The 25,865-nt window shown below is 36.8% G+C and overlaps 1 protein-coding gene across 6 annotated transcripts in view; it reads right to left on the bottom strand.

The window, feature by feature from the left end:
* The window catches only part of plppr5b (phospholipid phosphatase related 5b), a 68,854-nt gene that overhangs the window by 31,293 nt on the left and 11,696 nt on the right, over positions 1-25,865 (bottom strand). For 3 of the 6 annotated variants that reach the window (XM_055182339.2, XM_055182344.2, XM_055182342.2), the window contains exons 3-5: positions 23,552-23,740; positions 4,504-4,636; positions 205-455 (exon numbers count right to left, since the gene is read on the bottom strand). In XM_055182339.2, coding sequence (XP_055038314.2) covers positions 205-455; positions 4,504-4,636; positions 23,552-23,740 — 573 coding nt within the window. Of the gene's footprint in view, positions 1-204; positions 456-4,503; positions 4,637-23,551; positions 23,937-25,865 lie in introns of those variants that run through there. The other 3 variants (XM_055182341.2, XM_055182343.2, XM_055182345.2) reach the window with 2 other exon arrangements.

Here is a 25,865-nt window from a genome sequence, read left to right as displayed (position 1 = left end):
TAACTAAACCCAAAGTAATGATATCAATGTAACATTTGCATACTAAAAAATATGATTGGTTCTGAAAGCACTTGTATTTACAGCAGAAAATGTAAATCTAATTCATTACTTCTCCTTAGTACATAATGAACTGTAATGTTGACACTAGACTGCACAGTTTCAGATAAGGAAGCAGTAACCATTAAAAATTGATGGATGACTCACAGCCAGATAGACTGCGGCGTACACGCTGAGCGCTGCCTCTTTTGAAGGGAAAGTCTTGCGAGCGCGCAGTATATCGTCCTGGTTTCCCGTGCAGGCCTCCTGATGGCTGATGTAGCGCAGCGCCTGCTGGCAGCCCAGGGCGGTGAAGTTTGGTTTACACACCGTAAGGAAATAAGGCGCCAGGTTCCCCGTAACCACCTGACCGGCATTTACAAAGATGTCTGTGGTGAAGAGGCCAAACAGGTACACACCTGCAGAAAACAAAGACAGATTACAGACACAGATTACATTACATTTATGCATTTAGCAGATGCACATATTGCCGATACTGTGTGTTGGGTTGTGATCTGGTGACTGTGGGGGCCATTTTAGTACAGTGAACTCATTATCATGTTCAAGAAACCAATTTGAAATGATTCAAGCTTTGTGCCATGGTGCATTATCCTGCTTCAAGTAGCCATTAGATGATAGGTACATGGTGGTCATAAAGGGATGGACATGGTCAGAAACAATGCTCAGGTAGGCAGTGGCATTTAAACGATGCCCGATTGGCACTAAGGGGCCTAAAGTGTGCCAAGAAAACATCCCCCACACCATTACACCACCACCACCACAGTGGTAACAAGACAAAATTCTGACAGAAATCGAGACTCATCAGACCAGGCAACATTTTTCCAGTCTTCAACTGTCCAACTTTGGTGAGCTTGTGAAAATTGTAGCCTCTTTTTCCTATTTGTAGTGGAGATGAGTGGTACCCGGTGGGGCCTTCTGCTGTTGTAGCCCATCCGCTTCAAGGTTGTGCGTGTTGTGGCTTCACAAATGCTTTGCTGCATACCTCGGTTGTAACGAGTGGTTATTTCAGTCAAAGTTGCTCTTCTATCAGCTTGAATCTGGATAATTACATTAATGAGAAATTGAACAGGTGTTCCTAATAATCCTTTAGGTGAGAAAACCAAAATGGACAAATTACAAATGAGTTTCCCATTTGTCTTTTTGCCTCATATATACATCGGCTAATAACTGCCATTTGTAAAACTCCTTTGAACAGAAGAACAGGAAGTCATCGCTGTTTCCTAAATCCCTTCATTCTTCTCCCTTATTCCAAAATGTCATGTTCTGCTTGTTTATAATCATCTTTTTAGCTCAACAGAATGGCAGCCTCGACAAAGACATTATTATACTCATTGAAAGACTTGTGTCAACAGCTGTCACAACTGTTGGCAGAAAAATTCATACAACGCTAAAATAACAAAGTGCCGCATGCTTCCTGATGTGAATACATATTTTTGCACATCATTGTATATATCTTAAGTTGTATACACATAATAAGGTTTACATTAAGAACATACATTGTTCTTGCACATTAACACCTATTCAAATATAAAAAGTTATGAATATGATAACTATAATTAGATTTTCCCTGAGAATCAAAACCCATGACCTTTGTTAACACATGCACACCAGTTGAGCTTCAGGAACATAGATGGTAGACAGAAGCTATTGACCGACTACTGATTTTGGTAGCATACAAACGCAAATGTATTTTCAGAGTGTCTCCTGTTTTCTTTAATGATCATTTGTGAAGATAACACGTACCAAGTTTTTCTCTCAAACGCATATGAGAGAGGAATGGAACGACGTTGCACAAGCATCAAAGCTGAATGCGAGTGCTTCATGACCCACAGCCATTTTCTAAATTTAATCTCTCCTAAAGAACATCGCCGTGTGAGTCATTATGCAAATAACACAAGCCAGTGAGACTTCAGGTTATGAAGCAACTGGTCTCATTTGATGCCTTTCTGTTGAGATTTGCCATCAGCCCTCAAATAGAGAAACATCATTCTTTAAAATGCTTTCATTTGAAGCAGTTTCCCTGGGCTGGAAATAATCACGACATCAATTTTTTTTTTTATTTTAAAGAATAACCCAAAATTGAAAAGTCATTAGTTTTGCTAACATACAAAATGCATTAGTTGTCATGACATAACACGCCTGTTTAGCAAGCTACTGCTTATATGGGTGATTATATATGGTAGTTATAATACATTTGGTGTACACAGTCATAATTTTTCCTGCTTTTTTAATATTTTTAAATATTTTAATAATTTCCCCACATCTTTCCTGTTCAGATAATATTTAAAACAGCTCCCTTTAAAGATAAAATCAACATCTATTTAGTCTTTGTTGAGCCCCTCTGAAAGCTCTCAGAGCTCATTGTAAATTTCTTTCAGGTAACACTTGTTGATTATGAACATTGACAGATGCTGTCAGGTGAATCGAGGTGATCTTCACACCCTTGGAGGCTTACACACAATTTTGCTGATCTGATTTGTCTTCAACACAGCTAAGCACGTTGCACAATCTTTAGATGACTAAAGATCCTTAATTGTATAAAACTAAATTATATTGCTCCTAAAAAAATAAAGCATGCAAGTTAAAAGTGAAGCACTAAATGCATAAATTATTTAAAGACTGAAGTGGATTTCCTCTGACTAATAACCCATAATACCATCTACTTATCTCACGAAAACATTAAAGCATTTACGGGAAAACGTTAGCAAAGAAGAGAAAAGTAAAGAATGAAATTGAGAGAAAGTAAGCGAGTTCACTGGTCCCTAATCTGTTAAACTGGATTAAGAACATGTGACTCGGTCAGAGGAGGTGTCATGTGGGTTTAGATTAATCCAGGACTAGGCCTTCGTTATATTAGGACATTTACAGGACACTCCACTTTTGAAAAATGCTCATTTTTCAGCTCCCCTAGAGTTATATGTTTGGTTTTTACCACTTTGGAATCCATTCAGCCGATCTCCAGGTCTGGCGCTAGCACTTTTAGCATAGCTTAGCATAATGCATTGAATCTGATTAGACCATTTAGCATCATGCTCAAAAAAAAACAAAAAGTATAGTTCCTAGCCATATCTGCCTTTTAACTTTTAATTTTCTGTCGTTCTTGGTACACGATGTAACTACAGAAGTCTCAAGTTTTAAAAAGGAAAAATATTGAAACTGTTTCGGTTATTTTTTTGCGTAATGCTAATGGTCTAATCAGATTCAATGATCTAATCAGATTCAATGATCTAATCAGATTCAATGGATTAAATCCAAAAAACTCCAAAAATTAATGTTTAACTCTGGAAAATTAGTATATTTTCAAAAAATGTGTCCCTTCAAGTAGTTTTTCCAAACAAACCTTACAAAAAACAATACTGGAGTGCATCCTAAAACAATGGCACTGATATATGTTAAGATATGTCACAAGGTGTTTTTAACAACATGATCTCATGGAAATTCATGTTATAGTCACAGAAAATGTGATCACTTTATCCGTGTCCATGTCACAGAATTCCGCTTTTTCCATGAAGGGAGCACGGATGTCTTTTTCGTGTCACTCTCACGGATTTCTTGTGTAATTTTATGTATTGTTTTCTCATTGTTTTTTCCTATTTTCAAATCATTGTCACTTAGGGTTGGAGTTAGATTTGGGGTTGGCGTTAGGATGTACTTTTATGTATTGATTGGTTTCTACCAACTTTTAAAACTATTCTCACCTGGAGTTGGGGTTCGGGTTAGGATGTCTGAAAATGTAACAGAAAGTGATTCTAACCCCAACCCCAAGCGACAATGGTAAGACAATGGGAAAAAACAATGAGAAAACAATACATTAAATGCCAGAAGAAATCCGTGGGAGTGACACGGAAAAGACATCCTAGATCAGGTTGGTTTTTTAATAAAGGCAGCTCAAACACGCATTTTAGTATGTGACTAGGATAAGCCATGTCCGGAAAACCGGCCCATGCGGTTGCAACTTGCAACCTCCCAATTTACCTACACTGTAAACAATTTCTGTAGAAATTACAGTATTACTGGGGTTTACTGGCAACTAGCTGCCAGTAACTTACTGTAGATTTTACATTTATGTTATTTATTGGCAACAGTTTGTTCAAAGTTAAATGAACTTGAAACATTTTCAGTCTTTATCTTCTACAGTAAGTTACTGGTAACCAGCTGCATAATTACAGCTATTTTTTTACAGTGTATAGGCCATATTGAGACCTAAAAACTGTTGCCTTATACTCCTTTTGGTGTGCAACAAAGACTGTCGACTGAGTCTTAAGTGCTTTGAACCTTACTTTAGTGAAGACTTCACAGTATTTACCATCCGTTGCAACCTTTTCTGTAGACAGGGACAAGCACTTCAAAGTAATTCGTACGGTTTTACTGTAAATTAAATGTCAGGGTTGAAAGCACAGAGTTCCATAAAAAGATCCATAAAATGTAGCGCAATCGCTGACATACCGAGGAAACGGAAAGTACTCCTCACTAAAGGGTTTAGGTAGCAGCAATCTCCCGTCACCATGGTCTTCTCCCGACTGTCGAGGTCTTTCGACATGTACTGTATCAGGAACAGCACTGTTTCAGTCAAGCTGATCTGGAACAGAGCAGAACAAATAAAAAACTTGATAAGACGTCTGAAATAGCATTACAAACTAGATTATTACATCTTCTGAAATGTGGTTTCTAGCTTACATCTTTACATGTATGGATTCGGCAGACACTTTTATTTGAAGCTTTTTATTTAACTATCAGTCCAAACAAACAATTGGTCCAAAAATAAAGGTTCCTATTAGGGGTGTGACAAGATCATACGCTTTGAGATCTTGTGATATTAAAACATCACAAGATTTCTTGTTGAGGTGAAAAGCTGTCTCGCAATATCAGAATAGTGTTAAGTATTTGGCAGAGCCTTTTATAGTGCAAAAGTGCTTTTTCTATAACATCACAGAGAAGAACCCCTTTACAACCTCTATTTCTAAGGGTATGTGTGTTTTTATTGGGTATTAAACTCTCAACTGATGTTAAGCAATTGTACCAACTGAACTAAATGGAATAGACAGTTGCTTAAAGGTGCAGTGTGTAAATTTTAGCGGCATCTAGTGGTGAGGTTGCGAATTGCAACCAACGGCTCAATGCCCTGCTCACCCCTAGTTTTGAAACGCATAGAGAAGCTATGGTACCCGCCAATGGAAAATCATGTAATTGACGGAGACAACTTAGCAAAAAAAGTTTGTACGTTAAGGGCTTCATGGCGGCACAAAATGGTGACTTCCACGTAAGGGGACCCTCTGTGTATGAAGATAAAAACGTCTCATTCTAAGGTAATAAAAACATAACAGTTCATTATAAAAAGGTCTTTATACACCCCTGATAATAAAGTTTTGTATATTGTTTTGCATTTCTGTCAAGAGATCATACACACTGCACCTTTAATAGACGAAAAGAGCATCAATAATAAAACTTAGGACATCTGTCAATCCCTAAAATCCCTCAAAAACCTCGTAAATCCTAACAAAGCTAAGCTGTACCTGCAAGGATCACCTATTGAAAGATCAGTGTACATTTACACAATGCAGGTGTTCGATATTTGCAGGTATAGAAAAGAGAGTTTTAACAAAAACACAGCCGTAAGCTTTATCTCTTTTAAGCCGAGGTGGATGTTAACAAAGAGCTTGTTATATAGACAGGAGGATAAGACAGACATGTCTTGTTGATGCAGACGTGTGGAGTAAGACAGGAGGGAAAGTAACAAAAGAAGCAGATTCCTGCTGTGTGCAAAATCGAAAAAGGTACTAGTTCGTGAAAAGCTATAAATGAGACCTTATTTTTACTCGCCTGTGGAAACTACAGAGAAACAGACCATAAGACTATGAGAGAAAAGGTTCAATTAAATGGCTTAGGCCTAAATTAAAACAATTGTGTTAATGCTCAATATGAGAATGTCATGATCATGCTGTCTTGTCATAGTTATTCATATAGTTGTTTATAGTCATGTGGCAGGATTGTGGGGGTACCCATGTTTTGTGTGACAGTACATGAACTTTGTTTGGGTAGTGTGCTGCCGTGTCTTGTCTCTGCCCCGCCCCCTTGTCTCCTTGTTAATTATTCATTATTGATTAACTCCCCTCACCTGACCTTCCCTCGTTATCTTGTTTAGTTTACCTATTTAAGGCCCCAGCCCTGTGTGTCTTGTCCTGTGCTGAATCCTTTTGTATGTTTGACATTGTTGTACTCGTCAAGTCAAGTCAAGTCAAGTCAAGTCAAGTCAAGTCAAGTCAAGTCTACCCACCAAACATAGGTCGGACGGCAACGTCGTCTCCCTGTCCAAAATTAGTCGCGACTGGACCTCACAAATGCACAACATGTCCTAAAATGCATTTATATACGCTTGAATACATTTGTATATGTCTATATTTGTCTGAGTTTGCATGTATTCAACATTTTATGTACAGGTTTTATGTATTAACGTCCAGAAGAGGACATTTTTAGACGTGCACGGATCGTGCAGAAAAGACGTGTGATTAACGGTCAGATGACGTCAAAGACGTCAGTTGGATTTTCATTTTGGAACTTTTTTTACCCATGACGGGATGTGATGGAGGGACGTATTTTCAACGGTCATCGGACGTCCCAATGTTTTGTCATAGTGTTAATACTCTGTCAAATAATTTTAAATACCTTAACAAAATGCAACAGACACGTCAAAAGATTATACTTAACTTTAAATATGTGCACAATACCAAATTTATCGGATAAAGAAATAATTTATTCTAAAATTCACGTCATTGATTCAGCCAGTTGCTGTGTCATAAAAAATGACAGCTAACAAAACTTGTTCTTCCTCACGAAGAGGGTTCTGACATTCTGACATTTTAATGACAAATTATATTTGTACCACTGTAGTTGAGGTCAAGAAAAATATTCATGATGCTGTTATAAAACTATATGACAGAGTCTTAACACTTAATGACATTTTAATGACAAATTATAGTTGTACCACTGTAGTTGAGGTCAAGAAAAATATTCATGATGCTGTTATAAACTATATGACAGAATATTAACACTTAATGACATTTTAATGACAAATTCAATTTGTATTACTGGTAAAAAAAAATGGTCAGTTATGTTGTCTTGGTAATGTCAAGTTGTCATGACAAGTTATGATATATTGGTTTATGTCAAGTTGTCATAACAAAGATATTTTAAACAATGCATTAAAAAAATGACATAATTAAATGACACTTAAAGGAGCAGTATGTAAGAAATGTATATCAATTAATCATAAAATTGCCCTGATATGTCACTAGACATTAAGAAATAATTTTCATTTCAAATACTTATATCATTGACAACAGTGGTCCGGCCAGGATATTGTCATTTAAAAAGTGGAGTTGCAGCCCTCAACTGATGTTTATGTTGTCATGTTGTGTATTGGCCACCAGTTGTGTGATTGCAGTACCAGTTTTAGCCACAAGTTTTGTTATTGCAATACCTGTTTTGGCCACAATCCTACATACTGTTCCTTTAATGACAGTTGTCAAAAATGTGCATAAAATCATGATTATGAAGGTGTCATGTCAGTCTTATGAACACCCCTTCAAGTAAAATGTTACCAACATGTCTTCAAAATGTGTGCAAATTTAAGGTATTTAAAGTAAAAAACTATTTAACGTTAAACTCTGTCTACAATATAAATGATCGAATGAGGTAAAACTCAGAAACGGTAACATCTTAATGTCATTTCCAAGCAACACAATCCTCAATCCACTGCATATGAAGAGATATGAGAAAGTACTTTACCAAAATACTAACAAAACATGACACACTTCAGCACTATACAACAAACTAACAATGATCACGTAATGGTGGCCACTTTCTCCGTTCTGCTATAGTGAGGCTGACTGAGGTACAAGGAGCAGGTTGAAGACACACATGAGGAGCTCACGGCTCTTCCGGTTCTGTCAGAGTGATTTATGAGATCGTCCAGCTTTTCAGGGTTTGGCTTTGGGGCTTAACCATGCAGAAACGATCCTCTACTTCCAAGAGACTTGATCTCACATTCTCAAACACACATCTCAAAAGCACATGAACATTTCGGATGTGGAGAAACGCAGAGGTTCAAAGGCTGCCTTTGCCCTCCATCCTTACTTCAAAACATTAACAGCCCAAGGCCACACACGCACACACAGAGGAATCTAGGTTATGAGCATCCAGCTGCAAAATAATACAAGACAGGAAGAGAAAAAGACGAAAATATAGAAAAAGAAACAACATACCCACTTCTCTATTTTTATAACTCGTGAACAATTCCAGAATCGGAACTTCTGCAACGTGACATGTTTCCAAATGTATCGAATAAAAAATAATTTATCCTAAAATTCACGTCATTGATTCAGCCAGTTGCTGTGTCAGGCTGATCAGTGCTAATCCAATAACAGAGCAATGTTTTTATAGTTCAACACAATTTACACTTTAAACGAAAAATCAATCTACAAATGGTTTATGGCAAATGGCTTCCTTTACAGTTACACAAATAAACCCGGAAAAAAGATTTATTAGTGACAAATGACATACTATCTTTAAACAATTACATGCACAATATTTCTCTTTACAGCCACAAAAAACATCCTTAATCCATAAACTGCAAAGCTTATGTAAACAGTATTTAAAAATAATTATTCAATCCACATAAACTACATAATAATCGTGTTCATTTCGGAGGAGAAGAAGAGAATATAAATATGTTGGTTAACTGTGAGTCTTTATAATGTCAGAGGTTAAATGCTGGATTACATTTCAACCTTTTAGCAATCTAAAACTGGTTTCTTGAATACTAAAGGGTTGGAATAATTACAGGGCAGATGGTTCAGAGCACACAGCAGTATAAACACAAGCACTAATCTGCATTAGGATAGTGTTGGTAAATGCTAGGCATTAAGCTCCAAGCACAAGATTTCACTACTCCATGTGAATGGACAGATCTCTTGCACTGCATAACGTTACATTACACTTGACAAGAGCCTTGCAACCTGAACTTAATTACTTTTACAATTATATTGAAAAGCAATTATTGTTCATTATTGATTTCTGATTTGTATTATATTGCACGTCTGTGTAAAACAAGAAACCATTCAGCTGATATTAAAAATTAGTAATATTCATGTTATGATTCCAAATTATCTGATGTTTATGACAAATTAATTATGTAATAATGTCATCGGAGCGGCAGTTTCATGCATCACATGTCACATTACTTGCCTGTATCTACAGTATAGGTGAAAAATCCTGACTTCCAATATGGAGGACTTCCAACGCATTACAGAAATTAGAAGCAGTTAAACCTAATTTCATAATCTGTAATCACTAAATCAAAAACACACTTACTTGTCTACAAAGTGAGAAATGCCAATAAACTGTATATTTGCATTTAATATATTTATGCATTTGGCTTTAAGCCAAAGCAACTCACAGTGCAAAGTATAGACAGCAACAACATAAACAAACGGCTTTAGTGGACTAAACGCAACTGGGTGATTCTCGCGAAATTAGACTTATGAGGTGTCATGAAACATTTTGATAAAAAAGTAAATGCAAAGTAAGAGTATCAAAATAAGAAACATACAGTTACAAACATCTCTTCACATACTATTTTGCACATGATTTCAAATGACATCATGCAAACCAATTTTTTTCCCACATTTATGGGGAAATTAATTTTCATTACCACAATGTGTCCATGACTGGATTTGGGTTCTTTGAAATATTTATAATTAAAAAATCTAAAAAAATTAAAAGCTTCAGTGCATGTTATACTATAAACATTTACAGTAAAGAAACATGTGGTATTTGGTGATCATTAGTAAATGTAGAGACAATAATAAGGAATATAAATGTGTCCAAGACCAATTTTCTCATCCTCCGCAACAATTTTCAATCATTGTTTGAGCCTTCAAGGAACATTTTTCAAAAAATATTTGTTGGAAGAGACATAATTGACCGTGACACTCAAGAGGTAAATAGTTCTTATTTTTCTCTCCATATAAAAGTTTAAATTTTGTTTGTCATAGTACCTAGACAACTTTTTAGTTCTCATTACCGAAACATGAGTTTGTAAATGCATATATTTAATGTAATATCATGTTGCGGTAATGATAATTTTTAAAAAATGATAATCTAAAAAATTTAAATAATTCTATAGGAAATATGTTTTAAATCCTCTAAAAATAATGGTTACAGTAAGTTCAGAACTTAATCTTATATGTGCAAAAAATTGGCTTCAATGGCTTTTTTTTTAAATCTGATGCTGGACACCTTTTCAGTCTGGATTTTGTGAGAATCACCCAACTTCCAATAGTCTTCCACATAGAATCAATAACAACAAAGTCCTATTACAGTGGTTTATTTATGATAACAAGGAAAATAACCTTCATACATATATTATATTTTACGCGTAGGTTATTTTCGTAAACGAAAACTGAAACTAAGACTAAAACTATCAGCTAAAAAACATTTTCGTTAACTGAAATAAAATAAAAAATTCATAAGAAATGAAAAACTAAAACTAAACTAAACGAGCAAAAGTTATTGAAAAACTAACTGAAATAAAATAATAATTATCAAAAATAAATATTCGTTTTCGTAATTAATAAGCTCTCATCCCGTGGCGGAAAATCTGAACAGGCTTTATAATAGACCCCTTAATCGCCGACGTCACTGTGACGTCACCGCTCTAGCTGGAGGCAAAACATAAGGAAGAACTCATAACAGGCGCGGTTTTGACTTTAAAATGTCGTCTTGTTGTGTTTTTGGCAACCAAAATAGAAGGAACAGCACTTTTGGTTCAAAGCAAAAGTTTAACCGGGTCCCGGCAGACATTCCTTCAGAGAAATAAAAAGGACAATTGTGGTTGAATGGACGGAGACGATCGCAAATAATGCTCGTGTTTGCAGTGCACACTTCATATCAGGTAAATTAATCTATGCATCTGTGTTGGTGTGTTGGTCTTATCTAGTACAAATCAGAAAGTTTCTGTTTTATAGGTGATGATAAGTCAACCGTCAGTGCACTAGCTAGCTTAAATGTTAAACAAACATACAGCGATAGATGTGTGTGCCATCCTTTGAGTGATCTCTTAAAATAATACCCATTGCTAATCATAGTTAGCCCAGTGATAGGTTACATTAGACAATAAGCCTTGACAAAATTCCACAAACCAGCCGAAAATACTTCATATGTAGGAAATATCCAAAACCTGGTTAAAATGTTTCCAATGAGAACAAGATACAAGAACTAATTGTTACAGCGTTAATTTACAAAAATAGCTGTTACGCAGAGTAAGTAACTTTACATATTCAGACAGTTCCGAACCTTCTTCTGCATCTATGTTTAATAAATCCCTAAAACGTCCTGGCTTAAGCTTGTCAGCATTGCGTCCGCGCCTCTTTTTGCCTCTAACTAATCCCCGCCCACCCTGGAGACGTTGCAATGTTTACAAACTTTTAAGGAGTCTTTACTTGTAGATGGTGCTTTATGCATGTGAGATTAGCTGAGGCTGACAGCAACCTCAGTTAACTGATAAATATGTCAGACAGTCTAGCTTCTGTTAGCTGCTAAACTATAATTACTAAAACTATAACTCAAACTAAATAAAATAAAAACTAAATAGAAATGTGTTTGCAAAAAAAAAACTAAACTAAAACTAACAAAACCATTCATGAAACTAACTCAAACTAAACTTAAATTTAAAGCAAAATTGAAAACGATACTAAAATAAAAACTAATTTAAAAAAGCAAAACTATAATAACCTTGGTATCAACTATTAAACTGAGCTAATGTTACTGAGTAAAATGAATGTATACAATTTTAGCTACAGATCATGAATTCTTGCCTGGCTATCAAACCTCTCCGCACAGTTGTGATCCATGCTTATCGTCTCAAACCAATTTTTTTATTTTTGAGAAGCTATTCGTTTCAGAGTTCAGTCTAGCCATTAGCCAGACCAATAAATAAATACAGACCGGAGGGTCACTTCAGTTCAGGCACATAACCACAACAACTCGCAGGCGTTTGATGAAACCGTCTATACAAACCTATACAATGCTCTACCATTGAGCTCTACAGGAACATTTTGACATGTGGCCTAGCACTAATGGCTGACCTAAACACTCACTGAAACTAAATCAACCATGACATCCTGATCACTTGGGGAGACATGACCACCTGTCGTGTCTCAAAAATATATCAGGGACAGATGATCACTTTTGACAATGTAGAGAGGTTTGTTAGTACGGCTAGTTTAGACTTCTCAAGGTAATTTTTCTTGACAAAATGTCTTTTTGTTTAGTTCCAGAATCTGGAAGAAATATAAAGGATATCTAAATGCCGACAGAGATTTTAATTCCCTGTAACTAAGCACCACAGGGTCCGATCCTCTCCGCTTCTGGAGATGTTTCTCATTACAAGGGGAAGGGTTTGAAGATGGAACTTTTTGGTCTGTTTTAAAACAGAAATGTAAGATATAAACATGTCTAAATCTGAAGGATGGGGTATGTGTGGCATAATCCCTAAAAACTGTGAATTACAACAAACAATTCCTGTGAATTCATTCTTTAAAGGAACACTCCACTTTTTTGTCTAGCTCCCCTAGACTTAAACAATTGAGTTTTACTGTTTTGGAATCCATTCAGCCGATCTTCGGGTCTGGCGCTACCACTTTTAGCATAGCTTAGCATAATGAATTGAATCTGATTGCACCCTTAGTATCGTGCTCAAAGAGTTTCAATATTTTTCCTATTTAAAACTTGACTATTCTGTAGTTATATCGTGTACTAAGAACGACAGAAAATATTCTAGGCCGATATGGCTAGGAGCTATACTAATAATCGAGGACTTTGCGGCCGTAACATGGGTGCAGCAGGTGCAATGATATCATTGCATTAATTTGTTACATACTAGTGGTGTAACGGATCGCAGTTGATCCGTGATCCGTTTGGCTCGCATTAATCGCGGATTAATACGCAAATTTAAATAGGAAAAGTTTATCATTTGTGTTTCAAAGGTTTGCAAATGTTACCTTTCAAGTGATTTTAAACAGTTTAACTGCAAAAAGGCGCTAAAGTGAGCAGTTTACTTTATGCTCAAACGCACGTGCGGTTGAATGCGTCCCGTCCAGCTCGAGTCAGACGTAATCATCCTTCAAAGATCAGAACTCTTGATGTGTAAACTTCAGAGAGTTGCGCTAATCTCTCTCATACTGTAGTGTATTAAAATACATTTGGCTAATAGAGCAATGAAAAACAACGTAACGTTTTTACGTGGGAGACTGTTTATGCTGCGCCGTTTGTAATTCGCCCTCTGTCTGTGTGTGTGCGCGCGTTTAAGGGGACTCAGTAGTGAACGCGGAGAGATATGCAGTTTGTGTATATTTGGTCTTAAAGAGACAGTAAGCTCAATTGACCTACTTAAGTCTGTGTCATTAATGTTAATCAAACAACCCAAGACAAAGAGAAAATCACTTCTGAAGAATAATAATTACATTTAATTAATACAATAAATGCAGTGTAATTATTCATTTGATTTCTGTACCTAATGATTTTAGACCTTACTTAATGTGCAGCTTTGTTCTTTTTTATAAATGTTTGTAATTTTCTGATTTGTAATTACATTTTTCCCATACTTTTTTTTTTTTGCTGATCCGAAAAATGATCCGATCCGTGCCTCAAAAACCGTAATGTGATCCGAACCGTGAGTTTTGTGATCCGTTGCAACCCTATTACATACTGCATACTGTTTAACACAGTGGTTCTCAAACTGGGAGCCATGGCCCGCAGTGGGGCCCTGAGATGATGCTAAGGGTGCCCCAGTTTTTTAACATTTTATAAAATACATGAATTTATCATAAATTCTTTGTAATTAACTCTTTCCCCGCCATTGACGAGTTATGTGGTCAATCCACAATTCCGCTATTATCCACCAGGCACTTCAGCAACTTATAAAACCCGGAAGTATCTCCAAAGGGCAAACAGCTGTATGTCCATCTAAGTTTTGAGGATTGCTCTGATTTCTATCAAAAGTCCTTTACAAAAATGGAATTATCTCAGCTTTTTGCTCAAAATGTGTTGTTTTTGAAGAAACCTACCCATACCAATTTTTGTTTGAAAACAGATAATATATTGTATGTTTATATATTTAAAGAAGATCATTTTCTGGGGGTCATTAAACTTTTGTGAAAATCATGAAAAATGCTGGCGGGGAAAAGTTAAACCTAAAAAAATTCAGTTTTAGAATGTTTATCTCATACATTTTCTCACAAGGGCGGCTGCACACCGAAAAAGTTCGAGAAGCACTAGTTTAACACACTGTATAAAACAGCAGGCAGTTCACGATCAAATCAAACATAGCCATGGTTGGTATTTAATTAACTAAACTAATATTAATTATAGGCTTCATCACGCCTGCGACCCTCTAGAGAATCAGCAGGTTTGGAGAATGGCACTATTAAATTATGGTAGCTATTATAATTTATCAGCAGAGGAAAAGTTAATATATTCTGTGAAACACTTCTGGCACAAGATGTGAGATGCATCGGATCAAAATAGTTTTTGCGCTACTCTTTTCAGCTCTCTTTGCTTGACAATCTTGGTGCATATTAAAACCATCAGCAGGAATCACGCCAGGATGATATGCATACCTCCTGCATCTATAATTCATTACGTCTTTTTGAGTGACACACAAGAAATCACTGTAACATCCCCAACACTGCTAAAGCAAACCCAACGCTTTCTTCAGTTTCACCCCAACTGAATTTCAAGCCAAAATTAAGCAGCATGAATCTAAACATTCCTGAAAGATTTGGCAGCTGTTCATCACATCCATGACTGAAAGTTTTGATCAATAAATGAAGAGTTTCATTGCAAAACGAGATAACCACCGTTTTTTTAATTGAAAATCTCGTTTTTTGGTTGTGCATTCCAATTAATTTCAATGCAACTACAGTTGGTTTGTTTTGATTTAAACCTTCATAACTTAAAAAATACAGCTAAGTAGCACCATAAAACAAAATAATAACATGATAACATAATAATAAACATGTTTTGACAAAAATGTTAAAAAATGGATTTATCTCGTTTTGCAACGAAACTCTTCAAATGATGATCTCTGGAATACAGTTAATTATAACAAGAGTTATGCATGTGGATCAAATACTGATAATTCCTGATCATTTATTCAACCCCTTGTAATCCAAGATGTTTACATCTTTTGTGAGTTAAAGGCGGAGTCCACGATGTTTGAAAAACACTTTGGAAAAGGAGACGAGCCGACTACCAAAACACACTTATAGCCAATCAGCAGTAAGGAGCGTGTCTACTAACCGACATCCTTGCCGGGTTGCGTATGTGTGGGGCGGGTCTATCAACAGAAGGTCCAGATTCTATTGGGGTAGGGGCGTGTTTGTTTAGGTGATTTCAAATATCAACATTGGCTTTCAAACATCGTGGACTCCGCCTTTAAAAAGAAATAAAGTTTGAGGAAAACATTTCAGGATTTTTCTAGCAGACTTCAATTGAAACCAACGGTTTTAAGGTCCAAATTGCAGTTTCAATGCAGCTTCAAAGGGCTCTAAATGATCCCAACCGAGGCATAACCCCGGATTTCCAACGACTGCGGAACGGCTGCGGATCCGCTGCGGAACGGCGGCAAAGTCAATCGGTTTCTATTCAAGTCAATGTGTGTATTTACACTGACTGCGTTACGAATCTGTCACAGCTCCGGCCATCCGCAGCCCTTCGGAACAAATACGCAGAGCTTCTTTTTTGCCGGATGCCGGACAGGGCGGAGCCATGATTATATCGCGCGATCATACCCGAATTTGCGAGATCTTGTGTTGTGATCTGGGCTGGTCCAGCAAAGCGTCATAATTTAAAGGAACAGTATGTAAGAAATGTATATCAATTAATCAGAAAATGGCCCTGATATGTCACTAGACATTAGGAATAATTTTCTTTTCAAATACTTATATCACTGACAACAGTGGTCCGGCCAGGATATTGTCATTTAAAAAGTGGAGTTGCAGCCCTCAACTGATGTTTATGTTGTCATGTTGTGTATTGGCCACCAGTTGTGTGATTGCAGTACCAGTTTTAGCCACAAGTTTTGTGATTGCAATACCAATTTTGACCACAATCCTACATAATGTTCCTTTAACGTTAAAATGGGCGGAGACAGAACTAGATATTGCGCGATCATCACGTAAATTTGCGAGACCTCATGGGTCCTCATCACTTTAGCACGCAGCCGCTCTGCAACAAATACGGAACTGGTAGGTATTGGCGGACGGCGGAGTGCGGAGCCGTAACGCAGCGGAACCGATCTGCAGCTGCTCCGCAGTTGGTGGAAATCCGGGGTAAGGGTCTTATCTAGTGAAACGATCACCCAAAAAATAAAAAAATATGTACTTTTTAACAACAACTTCTCGTCTTGCGCTAGCCCTGGGATGTGCATCCGTGACCATACGCATTACGTAATCACGTTCGGTCTGACATGCAATTTGGACCTTCAAACCGTAGGGTTCAGTAGAATTCTACTATAGGGAGAAAAATCCTGGAATGTTTTCCTCAAAAAACTTAAACATCTTGGATATCACAGGTGTGGACATTTTTAATGAAAGTGAAGTAATCCTTTAACTTTAGGCCACACCTACTAAGAGTAAAATTAGGAAATGTATTATAAATATTAAAAAGTCCTGTAATATTTCTTGTGAGCCATAAAAAAGGTACTTTTTTTATCATTTTTACAAAAAAAAATGTTTTTCTATATGCCAATGCCATTATTTATGAGCTCTATTATGAGCTCACATTAGCCAACACCTGTTACAAAACTGGAAAGCAAATTGAGATTTTATTTTTCATATTTTATTATACCAGGAACATTCTGATGGCAATTTTCCATTGACATCAATATTACTGGTAGACGAGTCATGACAGATGTTTGCTTAAGTCATCTGTTTGTATGCCTTTGTACATGTCTCTCTCCATAACATTAACAACATTCAGATTGTCATGCTTCACTTGCCAAAGCCAATGTTTACTTACATTTGGTCCCTGGCAAGTATTACTTTCAGGCCCAGGTTAGCTATTAGACCAAACAGCAAGCAATGCATCTTCATCTGCAAGGTGTAAAAACATACAGAGGCGAAACAAATGACTGCACAATGCACTGATCTTGGGTCAGTCATCAGCAGGCTGACTCATTTTGAAATTGACTGCACTTCTTAAAGGGATACTTCACCGATTTAGCATTCAGCTTTGTATCTGTAGAAACCCGGCAGTATTACTGAATGACCATGTTTCCCTCCCTCATTTCCCCCTGAGAGGAGAGATATCTGCATTTTGGTTCTGCAAAAAAGTCCTCCGATGATGTAATATGACGATTTTTGCATCATCGGAGGACTTTTTTGCAGAACCAAAATGCAGATATCTCTCCTCTCAGGGGGAAATGATGGAGGGAAACATGGTCATTCAGTAATACTGCCGGGTTTCTACAGATACAAAGCTGAATGCTAAATCGGTGAAGTATCCCTTTAAGATGTCTCCTGCCATAAACTCAATATAATGACTGTTAACTGAGTGCTAACTGTGAATGATCAAACTGAAGATTAGTATTGAAAAGTGTGTGTAGTGATGTACAGATTAATTTACAATTATACGCAACTTCTGAATCTATACGCATCTAAATAAACTGCAAAATGCAAAGTGTTTAAAAGCACATTGGTTGATCTGCCATAAGATTGTGCCTGAATTTTAAAAAATCATCGCTAGATTGCTTTCAGTTGCAATCACGAGTCAATTGTAAACTTTACTTTGATAACAAAATGTATACCAGGATTTCAAAAGCAGGAAGGATGAAGTAGATGTAATACCTTACAACCTCAATTAAAGTGCATTCATCGCACACAATAAAAGCACGCAGCTGTCACTGATATCTATAAACCATTTGAGTTTGCAAACATTACCTAAACATTTAAAGGGGGAGTGCACGATTTCTGAAAATCGCTTTGGAAAAAAGAGTCAGGCCGACAATCAAAACACACTTGTAGCCAATCAGCAGTAAGATGTGTGTCTACTAAATGACTAAATGAAACGTTGCGTATGTGTGGGGCAGGTCTATGAAAAGAAGGTCTAGATTCTATTGGGGTAGGGGCGTGTTTGTTTAGATGATTTCAAATATCAACATTGGCTTTCAGAGGTCATGGACCCTGCCTGTAACTTCAAGCTTCAAAAACCCCTTTCATACAGCATGCTGATCCCAGAAAATTCCCCAAAAATTGTAAGTGTGCCTTAGCCTGGGTTTCCCCACGCTGCCTTGCGCGCAAATTTATTCACGCTGCAAGTCTAGCATGGAAACTATGGACAAATTTTCCCCCTGAAATAGGGAACCAATCACAGAGCGGGGAGGGGCAGCAAGACGATGACGAGGTCTATGCGACACACCGAAGCAGTTTTGTTTATCCAACACGGCAGTAGACGCGAAGTTACTTTTCAATGCAGCCTTAAACAGTGTTCTAAGTAGTTTTAAATGCAAATTTATTTTAAATAGCAACTTTTGTCGTTAAACAATTTCATTTCCAAGAAGGATGTCGCTCTACATACTTCTGGTATAATTAAAACGATTGGCTATGAGCTACGTACAGACGCATTTGATAGACATTTGTAGCGCCCAATAAACGGCTCTGGACATTCATGGGTGATTCTCACGAAACCATTGAAACACCACGGCACTAATGATTTTAGCTTTAAAATGTGTAATATAGTAACATTAAAAAGCATCAGAATTAACACAATACTGTGTTCTACCTTGCACAATATGTGATTTCAACATAAGAATTTATAATTGTAAATTTTATCTCATTTTCTGCTGAAATTCTCATTACCGCAATGTGTCCGGCTGTGTTTGAACATGCGTTATGTTGTAATTTAATCAAATTAACACAAAAATATTAAGAAAAAAATAAATGGATGTTTTGCTAGACTACTTTAGATGACAGAAAAAATATTTACTGAATATTCATGTATAATAATACTGAAGAGAAATTAGGAAAATGATGTGTCCATGCCTGATGTTCTCATCCTCCGCAACACTTTTTGAGAACAGTTTAAGCACACATACAGAATTTTAATAACGTTTGATTTTGAGTGACCAAGCACATGGACCAGTTACTTCAAGATGGCTACCAGGTAAGATCATTTTTTTACAGTTAATTTGAAATATTGTCTTGTCAGAATGCTTACACGACATTTTGATTATAATTACCGCAACAGATGCTTAAAGCATAATACTTTGATTTTAAATGCATGTGCAGAATCTCCAAATTATGTTCTTTCAGGTTTGTCATGTCATTTTGAAAATATGTCAGTGTTGATGTTTTCTGACTGTTGCGGTAATGAGATTTTTTAGGACTAATTAAGTGTGCTTGCAAAAGCACACTTATTGTTCTTCTTAAGTTTTATTATTATTTTTCCCGGGTAGATTTTTTTGGCCAGCTCTAGCGATTAGACCGTTTGACACAGAGACACCGTTCAAACTTTAAAATGTTCGGGCAGTACCGGTGTAAGTTGCTTGAGAAGATAAGGTCACAGATCGATGTCGTTCTTCCGCCATATTGGATAGAACACAAAACCTTAAAAAAGGAACAGGAAGTAGTTTATATCTCAGGAACGCTTTCACATATTAAAACCAAACTTTGTACATGAATTTGGGTTTCCAATGTGAGGATGCACAACATGAAAATAACATTTTTTTTTCTAAAATTTTACGCCGCCAAACAGGAAGTACTTTATATCTCAGGAACGCTTTCATGTATTGAAACCAAACTTTGTACATGAATTTGGGTCTCCAATGAGAGGATGCACAACATCAAAAGAACAATTTTTTTCTAACATTTTACGCCGCCAAACAGGAAGTAGTTTATATCTCAGGAACGCTTTCATGTATTGAAACCAAACTTTGTACATGAATTTGGGTTTCCAATGTGAGGATGCACAACATGAAAAGAACATTTTTTTTCTAAAATTTTACGCCGCCAAACAGGAAGTAGTTTATATCTCAGGAACGCTTTCACATATTGAAACCAAACTTTGTACATGAATTTGGGTTTCCAATGTGAGGATGCACAACATCAAAAGAACAATTTTTTTCTAAAATTTTACGCCGCCAAACAGGAAGTAGTTTATATCTCAGGAACGCTTTCACGTATTGAAACCAAACTTTGTGCATGAATTTGGGTCTCCAATGTGAGGATGCACAACATCAAAAGAACATTTTGTTTTCTAAAAAATTTACGCCGCCAAACAGGAAGTAGTTTATATCTCAGGAACGCTTTCATATATTAAAACCAAACTTTGTAAATGAATTTGGGTCTCCAATGTGAGGATGCACAACATCAAAAGAAATTTTTTTTTCTAAAATTTTACGCCGCCAAACAGGAAGTAGTTTATATCTCAGGAATGCTTTCAAGTATTGAAACCAAACTTTGTAGATTAATTTGGGTCTCCAATGTGAGGATGAACAACATCAAAAGAAAAAACATTTTTTCTAAAATTTTACGCCACCAAACAGGAAGTAGTTTATATCTCAAGAACGCTTTCACGTATTGAAACCAAACTTCGTACATGAACTTGGGACTCCAATATGAGGATGCACAAACTAAATCTGCGGCACCAGAGCAAGCACACTTTTGCAGTTCCTCCGGAAATGCATTTTCTAGTTTTTTTAATTATGTTACAAAAAGTGTTAAATGATAAGTAAAAGTTTTTAAATTAATGTTCCCATTTACTCCAGACTTTGTTTTTCAATTTCTGGTGGGAAAAAAAAGTAAATTTAAGCAATTTTTACATTTTCATGCTTGACATTTTTAAAACCAAGTTTTCGTGAGAATCACCCTCATAAACCACGCGAAACCAATGGTCTCCAACTTAATGCAAGAGCACCATGTTGGAGACCATTGGTTTGGTTTACGGGTTGTGTAAAAATGCACTCACAGATTGCGTTAAATCCTTGGCAGTGTAAATAAACCAAAATCAAACAATCCCTGGACAAATATTCTTTGGACAAAAATCCCCTCAGACATATTCTTTGAGTATTTACTGTAATCTGTGTGTGAAATGGGCTAAAGTGAATAATAATACTATAGCTGTCTTTCTATTAATTTTGCGCAAAACTATAGCATCTTTTTTTCACGTCAACAAAAAAGTATTGCGAAATAACAGTGTTTAATACGCAACTAAAAAGCTATTTTGTTGTCTCGTGAGAAGTCATTCCATATGTTCGACTTCATACCCGTCATGCAGACTGACAAAAAATAAAAATAAATTTGAATTAAATTAAATTGATGAAGTCGATTGGTATAGCAAATCTGGCCCTAATGAACAAAATCCATTCATTATCAGAAGATTTAACTGTATTACACAAGAGTTTATGTTATAATCCTTTTTAAAATGAAGATGGGCATGCAAGCCTTTCAGTTTTACTCTGATGATATCACAAAACTTTCTAATCCTTTATTTAATTTCCAATCATTTAATTTCGGAGAAAACTTTCATCCACTGTCCACACCTCAACACATCAGTGTCCATTTTGCGAACAACATCTCAACGCAAGCAATCTCTTTGTAGCTCTATACTGCAAACCTTTCAGACTACAAATCATGTTCAGTAAAGCCCGGTGCTGACATTATAAGAGATACTTTGCGGAGATAGAGTTCATCTTTCTTTGCGACGGCGTTAACAGGGGTCAGAGTGTTGCTGCGTGCAATTTTTTTCTATCCAGAAAAACACATGATCCTGTGTCAGTCTGCGCTCAGAAAGGTGTCATGGAAAAATAACAACCTGGCTGTCATGTACCAACGCTTACTGTCAGTGTTTACATGAAAAATGCATCATAAGTTCCCCATAGACATAGCAACCACCAAAAGCCTCCTATAGTAATGGTGACACTTTATGCATGCATGCACTATTCACAAAATAAAGATGCGATTTAAGTTCCCATCCTCATACCAATTTTCATTCATCTATCAAACAGCACGAGATGGATGAAAATCCAAACAGACATGGCAAAGGTCCAGCGTGTCGGTCCTTCAGACTGAGTCACTGCCTGTGATGAGATAATGTGGGCCGAGAACATCAAATTACAGACAGCGAGCAATGCGATGTTTATACTCACAGTTTGCTTTTCTCTCTCATGAAAAAGCCGTCAGTTTCCAAAATACAAGCTTTATTTAACAACTGTGCAGTTAACAGTGAATAGTCCAGCCAAGTGTGCAACAGCATCGGCTGTGATCTAACATCAAAGGCACAGTTTTGAGCTGGATATGAAGAGAGAGGGGTTTTATATGCAGACTTAATTTATGCATGCATATAAATTGAATCTCATTATGCTTACTGAAGACAAAACACAACCACGCAGTTATTATTCATGCAGATGTCCGAGTAAGGCCAATAAAGGTTTAATTTCCTTTAAATTACAGACATAAATCAGCTGTATTTGTATCTGATATGATTTGCTCCTCCTGTCTTCATAAATGTGCAAATGATAGTGAACGATGGAGAGAGTTACTGTATGACTCACACACAGCCTGCCAATATCACAAAACTGTTGCACATATTACTTGTCTTATGCATTTACATGTATGCATTTTGCAGATGCCTTTATCCAAAGCGACAAGCTATACATTTACATATGCATTATGTAGATGCTCTAACCCAAAGCTATATCATCATGCATGTTCCCTGGGAATCAAACCCATGATCTTTGTGCTGCTTACACATTTCTTTTCAACTAAGCTACAGAAACACCACATCCAGCTTGCATCTCTTATTAATAAATCATGCCATCCAATCAAAATGATTATTATAAGAAAAAGTACTGTAGTATACCCTAGTATGTGATTAATGTAAAATCATCCTGCATAATGTAACTATACGTCTTACTATAACTGAGTAAGATCAAAAACTGATATTATAGAGTATAGTATATATATATTTATAATAAATTTATATTTAATATATTTTAACATTTACCACAGTAAGGTTTAAAAACACTAAAGGTATGTCTTAACAGTTAACTATAGTAAATACTAAAGTCTGCTTAGATCACACATTAATAATAACAATATATCAACACTTTCAACAATATCAATAATATCAATCTCAGTTAGCTTATGACGTAATGGTGGGCAAATCAATAACAATTATTGTCAATCGATAAATAAAGTGACATATATTAAGTAGCAGTATACATTATTTTTTACTTATATACTTTACAAAATAAAAGTACTAAAGTACAGTACAGTATTTTTTCGTGTGGTAATGGTTGTACTTTCATGCATTTGTGATCTGTAAATCAGTAAAACTACTTTAAAGCAATATGAAATAATTTCTTAGTAAATAATTAACAATAATATTTAATCATTTGTCAATGACCTGTAATAAATAATGGCAATAATCAATAACTCACCACTAATATGGGCACTCCAGTGACCAGCGCGTACAGCAGGGCGGGCGGGACCGCGCTCCTGTCCTCGGGTCCGAGGTAGGGTTTCGTGTAAGCGGTCTCGTAGCAGAAGAATCCCTGCACGTGCACGTTGAACGTGTCCGTGTACTCAAAGTAATACGCCAGCATGACCGTGCCCGCCATAATCACCAGCTGGAAATAAAGCATGGTCGTCAGAGATTGGGGCGGGAACATTTACCAACGATCCGCTCCAAACAGCTGCTTGCGTTAAAGTCAGGTGCCCGTTACCGTTCCCGCATCCCGCCGGGCTTTAACGCTGCGAGCGCACGCGAGGATGGCACGCGGAGACGCACGCGCTCGCATGGCACTCCGCTCGAGTCGAGCTGAGAGCGCGATATGTGTGCCCGTCCGAGAGGCGCGCTCCCCACACTGAATTGATGGGAGAGACGTCATAGTGCACGCGCATCATCATCATCCGTTTGGAAGCTACACTGAGAGACTTTACCTTTTTCATTAACATTCTTTTGACTAAACGCGTTGGCATCTGGCCTTTCCAGTGTTTAAATTTCATAGTTAGTAAACCACCTCATTTAGTAAACAATCTAACAGCTGTGATAACTCTTCATGGGATTATTTATTTATCTTTCCAAAAACATTAATAAAACTGGAGTGAGATATTCAGAAAAAAGCATCCCTGCTGAAAGCCCTCACATGAACCTTACAAAGAATCAATTATAGCATATGTGTGACAGGGTGATGTTCATCTGTTATAAACTCTAGGAGAACTAATCATCTTAATTGGACAGCTGTTATTTACATTACTGTGACAGTAAGGATGTAGTTCTGTTTGGGTACAACAGAGGAGAAAGATGGCAAATGTTGATGAACGTAGCTGTGAATTCTGTTGTTAGAAGAAAAGAGATATTTGTTCTCCACCAGATTATTCTAGCTCTGTATTGAAAAAAGTCACTAGAGAACAGCACTGAAACACTTCATTGCTTCATTTTCTATCTGATAAGATGTATAAGCTTGAATATGATTGTCAGATTGTTTGAAGAATTTTAAAATCATAACAGATCTCCAGGAGCATATGAGCTCCTCATATATAATTTCAAATGTATTGCACCAGCCAGAGCCCTAACTTGAACCCTATCAAAAATCTGTGGACAGACCTGAAAATGTCTGTCTACCGACGGCCTTTATTAAACCTGAGGGAGCTTGAGCGGAAATTTTCCCAATCCAGATGTGTAATGCTTATCGCTTCTTACCCAAAATAACTCAAGGCTGTAATTGCTGCCAAAGGTGTTCCAACTAAAGGGTGTGTATACTTATGCCAATGCGATATTTCAGTTTTGTCTTTTTAATACATTAACAGACATTTCTAAAAATAGGTTTTCACTTTGTTGTTATAGGGTTCTGAGTGCAGATTAATAATAAATGAATTTAAAGGTGCAGTCTGTAAATTTTAGTGGCATCTAGTGGTGAGGTTGCGAATTGCAACCAATGGCTCAGTCCACTGCTCACCCCTCGCTTACGAAACGCATAGAGAAGCGACGGTAGTCACCGCCAGAAAAACATGTCATCGTCGGAGACAACTTAGTAAAAAAGTTTGTCGGTTAAGGGCTTCTGTAGAAACATGGCGCCACAAAATGGCGACTTCCATGTAAGGGGACCCTCTGTGCATGTAGATAAAAACGGTAATAAAAACATAACGGTTCATTATGAAAGGTCTTTACACACTTGCCTGGTCCAACCAAACTCTTGTACATTAATTTCATTTGTACAGAGAGTCTGGCCTCCGTTAAGGAGGGTCCTCTGTTGAAGTTCTGTATATTCGGCAGTTTTGCAACAACGGACCGAATAGATTTTCTCACGTCTTTCTCCGCTGCCATTACTGAACTACAGCTCAAACTGACGCACGACCTCAATGTCATCGTTCTTAGCCACCCTCCTCTGTTCGCTGATTGGACCTGATTTTTGCAGGAGAAAACAAAACTCTACACAGCAGTCCCAGACGTAGTACTGAAGCTAAATGAAAATTAAGTGGAAGCACGTAGGAGGGCAGAGCCAGGCTATTTACACACCCCTGATAATATAGTTTTGTATATACTTTTGCATTTCTGTCAAGAGATCCTTCAAAAAATTACACACTGCACCTTTAAATGATTGTAGTATCAAGCTGCATTCCAAGAGTGTCTGAATACTTTGTAAAATGTACACCATATGTGTTTGATGTAGGACCATGAAAGCTCATTTTACACTTTAACAATTCAGAAAACCCCTCAAGAAACCAAATGACCTTGCTTTTCCACAACCA

Source organism: Misgurnus anguillicaudatus, chromosome 25 (assembly GCF_027580225.2).
Source record: "Misgurnus anguillicaudatus chromosome 25, ASM2758022v2, whole genome shotgun sequence".
In the NCBI taxonomy this organism is placed as follows: domain Eukaryota; kingdom Metazoa; phylum Chordata; class Actinopteri; order Cypriniformes; family Cobitidae; genus Misgurnus; species Misgurnus anguillicaudatus.
This window is presented reverse-complemented; position numbering and strand designations above follow the sequence as displayed.